Source organism: Thunnus thynnus, chromosome 8 (genome assembly GCF_963924715.1).
Source record: "Thunnus thynnus chromosome 8, fThuThy2.1, whole genome shotgun sequence".
NCBI classification, from domain to species: Eukaryota; Metazoa; Chordata; class Actinopteri; order Scombriformes; family Scombridae; genus Thunnus; species Thunnus thynnus.
The window spans coordinates 1,150,439-1,161,904 of record NC_089524.1 but is presented as its reverse complement, the minus strand read 5'-3'; the positions used below and the strand labels follow the sequence as shown (position 1 = coordinate 1,161,904).

Genomic DNA, 11,466 nt, shown 5'->3' with positions numbered 1-11,466 from the left:
TTCATCACAATATACAGACGGGGGACAAATTAGAGGAAAAACCTGAATAAAAGAGCGAAACATGTCAGACGCAGATTCTCCTGAATGTTTGATGAGTATGAAAATGATGTGAATAAAATGTTTGAGTCCAATCAGCAGATCTCAAACCAGTTCAACACCAGCGTGTAAGACAAAGCTCTCCGCCACCATCTCCATAACACCTAATGATATAATGTAAACTTTCATCTTCAGATCTCTTCAGTTATGTCTGTATGTTTGTTGTTCTTTCTATCTGCTGTACTCAGGTTTTGATCTCAATGAGATTACATGATGAAATAAAGGTTGTATATATAAATGAGGGGATATTTTATGGTGTTCATCTCTCTAATAGAGCTCCACAGACTCAGACTGAAGCTGATCTGGAGGCTCGTGATGGTTTAATTTGTCACCCATCCATCTGTCAATATATTCAGCAACAGTTTGGACACACTTTAGTATTCAAGGGAATGAGAAAATGTGTCTGCACATCTTTGCTAAACAGTATAAAAATACTTAAAATAAGAATAAATTAAACTGTAATACAAAGTTAAATAAGAGGAGCAGCGCATCAGTGAACACATGAAATATTTTGACTGTTTTCTTTTTATAAAAATGTTCAACAATAATCTCTCATAATTTAGTAAAAGACAGTTGCATAATTTCCAAATTATTTATAAATATCAATGTAGAGTTTTTAGTGTATTTTTTGTTTTTGTCTTTTTAATACTGAAGGTATTTATCATCTACTCCTGCTGTTAAGCTCAGTTAAAGTGAATTGAATTCTAGACCAGACAATCAAATTCATAATAACTGGTTCTTAATTGGATTGAGTCATAACGAGGCACAGCCAGCTGCAGCCAATCAGGTTAGCTGATTGACTCGATTCATTTCTGTAAGTGATGATTGGTCCCATCGGAGGCTCTGCAGACACACGGCATCAGAAACCAGTAGAGTCAGATAGAGTCACGCTCATCTGCTGCTTCTGTCCGGCTGCTGAAGACAAACAACAAGAGGATTCTGGTTTTAACACGGACATGAAAACAGATCGAGACCTTTGAGTTGGTGCAGCACGTCGCTCCTCCCGGATGAAGCCAGCGTTCCCGCCTCCTGCTCCAGTTTACTCTGCAGCTGCTTCAACACCTCCTGCAGCAAACGGGACAAAAAACAACAAGAGTCAGACAGACGGAGAGTGTGATCACAGTCACAATATGATACTAAAACTGACACAACACTCCACTTTCTGTCAAAAAAATGTTCCCAAAGAGTGAAAAGAAGAATCTGAGGTTGAGAAAGTCAGACTGTCTGATCATGATTGTATGACAGCTCTGAACTCCTCAATTCTGTTTGTATGTCAGAACAAAATCCAACATCAGATACACGAGCAGCATTTAAAATATCACATAATCCCAGACGAAAATAAAGAGTTATTCCTTCACACGCTGACGACCGTCCTCTGACTTTACTATTTTATCAATGCTCTCTGCATTCATCAGAAGAACCCGTCGCCCTGCAGACCGACCTGCTGCAGGTGAGACATGAAGCCGTCGTCCTGCAGACCGACCTGCTGCAGGTGAGACATGAAGCCGTCGTCCTGCAGACCGACCTGCTGCAGATGAGACATGAAGCCGTCGTCCTGCAGACCGACCTGCTGCAGGTGAGACATGAAGCCGTCGTCCTGCAGACCGACCTGCTGCAGGTGAGACATGAAGCCGTCGTCCTGCAGACCGACCTGCTGCAGGTGAGACATGAAGCCGTCGTCCTGCAGACCGACCTGCTGCAGGTGAGACGTGAAGCCGTCGTCCTGCAGACCGACCTGCTGCAGACTGAAACGTGTGAGTCTGTGCATCTGAAACACTCGGCGAGGACGAGTCGACGTCCTGATTCTGATAAAACCAGCTGAGCTCTGCCTGATAATCCAGCTGCACTCAGCATCTGGACACGTGTGTGTGTGTCAGTGTGTAGTCACGTGCATGTGTGCACAAGCATGAGTGTGTATGTGTGAGTGCGGCTGATAGGATTTATGTGCTCCAGCAGGATTTGGGTCTTACCCTGATTTTTCAGGCTTCTGTGTATTTATTGATTATTTAAAGAGATTTGACAGTTTTGACTTTAAACATCTGGAAGAGAAAGTGAATTGTACTATTTATTTAAAAGAAAGATTTAATTAAATATGTTTCCCCTTGAATACTTTGAAAAACTGATGTTTTTTTCTTTCTAAAATAAATAAATACATACAGTTCATAGACAGAAACATAAATTACTGATTCTGTTCTCAAAATCCAAAACTATTTCATGCAGCATAGGGAGGACATTTACTTCACTATATATTATATTATATTATATTATATTATATTATATTATATTATATTATATTATATTATATTATATTATATTATATTATATTATATTATAGAGCTGCAACAATTAGTCAATTGAAAGAAAATTGATTTTCTTTGACAAATTAATTGTTAATTGCAACCCTATTACATTATATTACATTACATTATATCATATTATATTATATTACATTCAGTTTGTTTTTTGGACTCTTTGTGTTTTTGTGTTCTTTGGGGTTTCCTGTGTTCTGGTCATGTGGTTTTGCCTGTTTATGGTTTGGGTGGTGGGTTTGACAGACCGCATTATTAGTTAGTTTATAGTGTTGTTTGCCTACGTTTATGTAATTCTGGGATGGTTTGATTTATGCTGGGTTGTGATTTAGAGTATTGTGTTTTCCCTCCTGTGTTCATGTTCCTCCACGCCCACCCTGCTCTCAGCCTATCAGCTCCCAGCCTATCAGCTCCCAGCCTATCAGCTCCCAGCCTGTGTCTTGTCACCTGTTCCTCGTTGTCTCATTAGTTTAGTGGTTTTCTGTTCAGTCTTTGTTGGATCATTTGTTCGGTTCGGTTCTGTTTTGACCATCGTAAGAATAAAGAAGGTTTTCATCAACGCTGCATGTTTGTCTCTGCGTTTGGGTCCATTCCTGCTACTCACCATGACATTAATATTATATTATATATAGAGAGACTATATATATATATATATATATATATATATATATATATATATATATATATATATATATATACTCTCTCTCTCTCTCTCTCTCTCTCTCTCTCTCTATATATATATATATATATATATATATATATATATATAGGATCATAAGTTTTCATTCATGTTTCATTTACTTTAAATTAGTGCTGAAACTATTTGCTGATTAATAAATTGTCAACTGACAAAAAATCACTTACATTTCTGATAACTGAGTATCATTTAAAGTCACTTGTTAAGAAAAATCACCAAAATTAGCTGAATGTGAAGATTTCCTCCCCACTAACATCCCCACTACTGATAGTCATATAACCATAACCATTATTAATGATTGATCACTGAGTTGTTTTTAGTTTAGTTTCAGTTCCTTTCTATAAAAGTGAGCCTGCAGAGAGATAATCCTGTAAACAGCTTCATCACGTACAAATGTTGCATCAGCAAACTGACACAAACTGAATCCAGCAGCTGCTCTGAAGATAAAACATCAGAGTGAAACCTGACGGGAGGATTTGGGAGACGCGGGAACACGAGGTGAACGTGGCGGTTTGGGTTCAGACTGACCTTCATACCAAAGGTCTCGGTCTCCAGTTTGGACAGGTGGTTGGAGTTGTCCTCCAGCTCCCTCCTCAGGTGGGAGTTCTCCTTGCGGAGCGCCTCCACCTGGTGGGCCAGCTGGTCGTAGGAAGCCACGGCGTTGGCCATCTTCACACTCTGCAGTGCCCCCTGCAGGAGGAGAGGGAGGAGGACAGGAATGAGTGATGAGGGAGGTTTTTTATCAACTTTACATTCATACAAGCCGGACACTTTGTACACCGGCCCGACCAATCAGATCCGCTCCCTGAGACGTTTGACAGCTCTGCAACGACGTCTGCCTCCATCTTTGCTTCTGAGAGGAAACAGTCATCTCATCAGTGATGCTTTTTAAGGTAATCTTAAAACATACATAATTTTGTAACTTAGTAATATAATTGTGTCTATATGACTGATTAGACAGAGACATTTTCTCATCATCTGTGATATCCAGGAGCTCTATGAGACAGTTTTATATATTTATATTTTATAAAGCATATTAAGTTCACGCTCAAGGCTCATGTTTAAATCAATAAAAGTATTTGATTCCATATATAAAGTTGAATAGGCTGTAAATAAGGCCATCCGACTCTGCTAAATACTGAATATAATAGTGGCCCCAAACAACTGCCCTGTGGTACTCCACATTCAAGCTTTCTCATAATGTTGCACATTGCATTCAGTTAGATAGATAATTACACACACACATACATGTATATATAAATATATGTATATATATATATTATTATTATTATTATTATTATTATAGCTCAACCACTCTATCATCTATCATGTTCTATCTTGAAGTAAAATAAAACGCAGATTGTCCGACTCCCAAAAACAATATTCCAAACCAACAATGAACTGATCTACTAACAAGTATTGTGTTTGTATCAAAGCTGATATATCTGATTAAAAACACGTCAGTGAGTAACACCGCTGCACTGGGTCACATGTTCCTTCATCATGAAGAGTTTGGTCACATTAGTTTGTTTAGAAACGGCTCCAAACACTAATAACAGCATCACGTTTTCATGTTGACAATAAGAAAAATATAGAAAATCACCAGAATTTTCCTTTAAAGAAAGAGCATAAAACAGATCAGAGTGGAACAGATGACCTTCATCTCCATGTTGGAATTTAACTTTAAAAACTGTTATTGAACCAACAAATCCTCCAAATGAGGAGCTAAAATGATGCAACAGTAAACCTGAACATGTGACATTACAGTACAGGAAGTGAACTTTTCCCCTGCAGCCTCCTGACAGACGAATCTAGTCATGATCACATCATATTCAGACAAAATGCATCTTCCTGCAAATAAACTGTAACTCAGATCTGATTCTGTTAAAATCTCTAAACAAACAGCAACTTCTCTCTGTGTTTCTGTCTGGTTTGGTGTGTTTCATGTTCAGGAGGAAACAAGATGTCTTCCTCCTCCTCCTCCTCCTCCTCCTCCTCCTGGCAGCAGATGGCTCACAGGGAGACTAATTATCTGTCAGATCCACTCCAGCTTCACTTTGGATCGATGTTTTTGGCTCGGTCGGCTCTGAACGGACCGACAGGAAGCTTGGCGACAGTCTGTTAGATAACATGTTATCTAAGTTTCTCCTCCGGCTGTTTCCAGCCTCGACTCGCTCTGACCCCGAATCAGATTTAACACTCGTTATTCGTTACTGCTTTTCATGTTTTTGTCTCCTCTGCAGGCAAAAGAAAAATCTAATTGGAATCTTGTTTTGGCACAAACAACAACAGGCTGTGAGAGATGTGAGGACAGGAAACAAGCTGACATATTATCAGTTTATAAAGTAGTTGTGGCTAACATGTTAGCAAACATCAAGGCTGGATTACTAACAAGGCAAAGCAGGAAATACTTTAAGTATCAATGTGAAAGTGCTCATTAGACTACCAGGTCATAGGATTTAGAGGGATATATTGGCAGAAATGGAATATAATATTCATAAGTATGGGTTAATTAGTGTATAATAAAACATATAGGGTCTATAAACATATAGGATATATATATATATTTATATGTGTGTGTGTGTGTGTGTGTGTGTGTGTGTGTGTGTGTGTGTGTATATATATATATATATATATGCAACCTCACTGCTAAATGCCAGTAAATTCTACATACTGGTCCTTTAAGCAAAATGGCAGTTTAGATTGTTATTTAGAGCATTTAATGTTGTCAAAGTAGATCTGATGTTAATATCTTACAGTGTTGGGTAGTCTAATCTATAACAATGCATATTATATAAAAAAAGATATATATATACAGATAATATCAATCTGAAAAGTAACTACAGCTGTCAAATAAATGAAGTATTAAGTAGCATCAAATGGAAATACTCAAGTAAAGTACAAGTACTTCAAAACTGTACTGAAGTAAAATGTACTTAGTTACTGTACACAAAGCAGAGACATGTAAAGCTGATATCTGTGACATTTAATCACATTTTCAATCTATTTTGATTTTCTCTCATAATAAATTTGTTTATTAAAGCCTCTTTTTAACTTCTGCTTATTGCTCTGCGCGTTAACTTTTAATGTTAATGAATGATGTGAACCTCTCAGTAACTGAATATTCTCAACTCTCTGTTTTATTCATGTGTCTGTCCTCCTTTCTCGGTGGTTTCATTAAAGTGTAAACAGGACGTCGCTGTAAAGCAGCACATGTGCTAAGCCAACCTGCTCTGTTTACTTCGTCCATTTTGCCTATAAATATATAAATTTAATGTGAATATTTTTGTATTTTTGTATTGATTGTTATGTATATTGTAGATTTTTTATTCTATATTTATTGTGCACACTTGTCTTTTGTGTGTGTATGTTACACTGAGGCCCTGCAGGAGATAATAAATAATAAAACTTGACTTAACTTGTATAAATAAGGTGTTCATGGATGGAATTTTAAAGCACCAAATTTTTATTAATTAAGTTTGTTTTAGGGTGAAAATGTCAAAAAATCTTTCCAAAGATTAAACAAATGAAAAATAACTCTCTCTCTACATTTCCAGCTCTGTTACATAAATAAATCAACAGATCAGACTGAGCGTGTGTGACACGGTGAGGTCATTTGTTCGGGGTCAGATCTGCACATGCTCAGTGCGGTTTACAGCTGCTGAATCAGTGTGTGACCTTCACTGCGGAGACGCGGAGCTGGAACGACAAACATCGCAGGAAGCTGAAGCTGCAGCAGTGACGCGCTCGGATCAGCCGGGTGTTTGTTTGTTTGTTTGTTTTGTCGTCTGATATTCAGACATGTTTCTGACTCTGTCGTCAGGTTTCTGCTCAGAGCAGCAGATCTGAAGTCAGCAAAGACTGCTGCATTCATTATGAGGCGCTGAGCCCCAGGGGATTGTGGGTCAGACCAGCTTCAGACTGCAGAGCTCTGACTCACTGCACTGTACCAGACTTTCTCATTTTGTTTTAATAATTTAATATATTTGATTAAAAAACAGCTGATATGCGAAGTAAGAAGAATATTTTCCAGCCGACAGTCTGATCAGCGAAAATCATCAGTTTGTTATGAAACAGACAAACAGCCGGAAAAATCAATTTAACCTCCTATAACCCGATGTGACCATCTGATCGCAATCAATACACACACACACACACACACACACACACACACACACAGACATATAAAGCTGCTGCAGATAAACCAGGCTGAAGCTTCATCATCAGTAGCAAAAGTAAAAAGTCTGAATATCTCCTGGTTTCTTTAGTCCTCTATGATAATAAACTACATTAAGGCTGCAACTAACGATTATTTTCATGATCAATTAATCGATTAGTCACAAATCACAAATCTGCCTCAGAAGGATTTACAGTCTGTACAGCAACACAACATCCTCTGTCCTTAGACCCTCGATTCAGACAAAGAAAAACTCCCTTAAAAAAAACGGTGACGATAATTTTGCATCTATAAAAAGCGCCGAGTTGCATCGTTGGATTTTTAGCATAAAGGAGTTTATTAGTTTACATGTCAACACTCAGACTTCAGATAACCAAATAAAATGGAGGAGAGTAAATATTGTACATATATAGTAAACAGACACAGACATGATAAAAACACCTGCTAAACATCATGTTAGCATTCAGAGCTGCTAGCATGTTAGCTGTAGATGCTAACAGTCGAAGAATTAAAAGAATTTTAACTGATGACTGTAACAGACTAAAGATATAAACTGTAAATATTTCACACAGTGGGATTTATACAGATTATACTGACAAGATTAAAGATAAAAAGAGATTTTTTTGTATAATCTGTTTATTTAAACAGATGCTCTGACAGCAGCTCAGATAATCAAGTTCTGAATCTATTACTCAGGAATTTTAAATTAAACTCTAAACTCAACAGAAACGGTGACTTCATGTATATCATGATACATACTCTTGTTTTAATATTTCAGTTATTGTGCAGATTAAACAAACAAGACATAATCAGTGAACTTTAGAGGTGCTGGAAGGCACAGAGCCCGGCTAGCTGTTTCTACCTGTTTCCAGTCTTTATGCTAAGCTAAGCTAACCGGCTGCTGGCTGCTTTATATTCAGCGTACTACAGACAGGAGAGAGGAATCAATCTGAACATCTAAGATAAGATGTGGTATATTACCCCCAAATTATTAAAACTGGAAAATACAGAGGTGTGAGAGGTTTTATAGCATGATTTAGTGTATATATACAGTATTATTTACGACAAATGTTGTTTTAAAAAGTTCATGTTCCAGATTTAGATTTGATAGGAATTAAAAATGGAGCTTTAATTGAAACCTTTTTGTGTTTTCTGAACATGAACATATGACAGATATTCTGTTCTATATGAACTGGGTCAAATATACAGCGTTCAACATTAATGGCTGCACAGGTTTTGTTTTATTTGTTTATTGTGTTTTATGCTTGTGGAGCTGTTTGTATATTTGTTGTATTTCCATTGTTGGAGTGTTGTTTGTGGGTTTATGTTCATGTTTGGATGATGTTGATGTTGACAAACTTCATACATTCATTCAAATTATATTTCCCAAAATGCATCCCTTTAAGTTTCAGGACAGATGGAGGTCTTGGTCTGTTTAGGGGCTGGGACGCCGACCGTGAACTGTAACGTCTTAGTCCAAGCGAGAACTCACTTCCTTGTTTCCTGTCATCTCTCTACTATCAGTGATGAAGGACACAGATACTGATGAATAAGAAAAAGAAATGCTTGTGATAAAATGTTTTTATTATATTGTTTGATCCTAGTGAGGACATCTTTTCTATGACGTGATGTTTCAGTGTTCAGATAAGATTTATTTCAGGTTTAATTACACAAGTATACAAGGACAAATGTGTGTGTGAAGGTGCTTTGATACTGCAGACCTCAGCTGGTGTGTGTGTGTGTGTGTGTGTGTGTGTGTGTAATTTCGGTGTTTCCCATCAAAGACATCTAACATATTGATGTTCTGCGTTACCATGGTAACACTCCCACATCCCCCACCATTGCCATGGTGACACATTTACATCCAAGTGATGTCTCTCTCTGCCTCGCTTGTCATCTGATACACACACACACACACACACACAGAGCCCTCTGCTGCAGCCCGCTGCAAGGCATGCTGGGTAGAAAATGTGCAGCTCCCGAGAGGATAACGAATCAGACAGAGCCTTAACGAGAAACAGTGGAGCCTGTTAACGGTACAGTTGCTATGGAAACGACCGATCCAATGCCTGTGACCCCGATATGAGACAAGGCATGAAGAGAAGAAACAGGAAGAGAAACTGAGTGAATCTCTTCTCAAGAAGCATCAGAGCGTCTGAGGACTTAAAGAGGAATCCTGCACGTTTCCACATTTCCTATATTTATATTCTGGGGCTCTACTGGAATATCTTTGCATGATTTCCAGTTAAAAACTCCTTATTTATCTTCCACTGGTCCTTTATGCAGCCCCTCAGTTCAGCCTCTGTCTGAAACAGGCCGTTTTAGCTCCTGTCTCTTTAAGGCCCGCCTCCTGATGGGCTCATCTGTTCTGATTGGTCAGCTTCAGGAAGCTGCCTCCGGCTCTGGAGGCTACGTAAACAAACTATAGTAGCAGGATTTCACTTCTTTTTCTGCTTCTTTACTCTAAAAAAACTAAATAACATTTTCACTTCTGGTCACACGTCTGCTGATTTACAATCAAACATCAGTTCAGTCTGTATGTTCAGACAAAATAAAGTTCACTAAAAACAGTACGCAGACTGATGGACACTATTCTCCCACAATGCATTGCACAATGGAAATGCCAACAACTGGAAAACATTAATGTTGGATGATGGTGAAACAGTTCCAGGGACATCAGAAAACAACAAATAAGTGATTTTTTGTAAATTGTAATTTTGGGTTTTGAGCAACAATCTTTGGAAACACGACACTGCCACCGTCAGAGAGACAGAAGACGTTTCCATCAACATGTTTTTATTCACAATTTCAGTTTGTGCATAAAAAAACCTGAGAGAAAAGAATTTTAAAAAATCTTGGAATATCGAAAGAAGTTTGTGCGTCTGGCAGAGGACGAATCAATTAAAGCAAATGTCCTGCGTTAAAACAATGCAAAACGCTGCGTGTAGTTTAAAGTAACGATTAGACATGAAATATGATCCAGGAATTCGAATTGGAGCTACAGATTAATGCAGTTAAAGTTAAACAGATACAAAACACAGATTTTACAATTCTGGAAAGTTATCACAGCAGCAACTGTTTTATCTTTCGTTGTTATGATCTCGAGGTAAGACAGCTGAAACACGTTACAAAGTAATCCACCACTCGCATGTTTGTGATTGGCCGGCGTTGCGCCTTGCTGGATGATGTCATCATGTGTTGCCAACGCTGCATCAACACACTACCTCCACTCAAATGAATGAGAGGTCTGAACACAGACTGAGTGAATAAATGATGAATCATGCGACTTAAACGTCACTGAAGAGCTGAAAACATCAGATCTGTGTGGAGCGATGATGAGGAGACTGTAACCTTCCTCACATCAACACATGAAACTAACAGAAACGTCATATTTCCATCATGTTTCCCATCATTTGAGCTTTGACTGTTGCTCTTTTAATGACGTCATCTCGTTGTTTCCTCTTCTTCTGCAGCGGTTTAATGGCAGCGACTGGAGAATTAGTTTATCTGCTGATATTCACTCAACAGCAGCGGAAGGAAACAAACATTCACTACATTTTCTTTTGATGATTTTCTGCACATTTGGGCTACATTTGGATGGAAACTATGTGTTACTAAAAGCTATTTTAGGTTCATGTTTCTATACAGATCTTATTAAAATGCCAGATGAAGGTCATCTGATGTCCTTCCTCCACAACACACCTGATCTACAGTCCAGTTAAGATCATTTATTAGTCTGTGAAAAAACAAAACTCCTGTCAGTTTGATTCTTAACCTGCTCAACAGTAAATGTTCATGTATTAAAGTGTTTTGTGTCTGAACAAAGAGAGTGTCGATCACACCCACCACCGCTACCCCCCCCACATCCTCCAAGCCTGCCTCTTGCTCTCTTTTCCCTCTGAGACTGTCTGGTTACTACGGCAACCGCATCCTCCAGGCAAAGAAGGAGGAGGTGAAGGAGAAAATGGCGGTCAGTGAGAATCAACTGAATCATCAAACATTAGAAAATGTCTCTAAAAGCAGAGTTTTGTTTTGTGTTTCAGGGTTTTAAAACTTGACACTTCTTATGCAAAAATATAAACTATATGACTATTTATACATTTTAAAAGCAGGAGCAGAGCTGGAAGAAGTACTCAGATCCTTAACTGCAGTAAAAACACCAATACAGCAACGTACAAATACCCCAT

At 38.2% G+C, this 11,466-nt stretch overlaps 1 protein-coding gene across 1 annotated transcript in view; it reads right to left on the bottom strand.

The window, feature by feature from the left end:
• The window catches only part of apc2 (APC regulator of WNT signaling pathway 2), a 47,712-nt gene that overhangs the window by 29,316 nt on the left and 6,930 nt on the right, over window positions 1-11,466 (bottom strand). The window contains exons 2-3 of the mRNA XM_067596029.1: window positions 3,631-3,792; window positions 1,071-1,161 (exon numbers count right to left, since the gene is read on the bottom strand). Coding sequence (XP_067452130.1) covers window positions 1,071-1,161; window positions 3,631-3,771 — 232 coding nt within the window. The 5' untranslated portion in view covers window positions 3,772-3,792. The remainder of the gene's footprint in view (window positions 1-1,070; window positions 1,162-3,630; window positions 3,793-11,466) is intronic.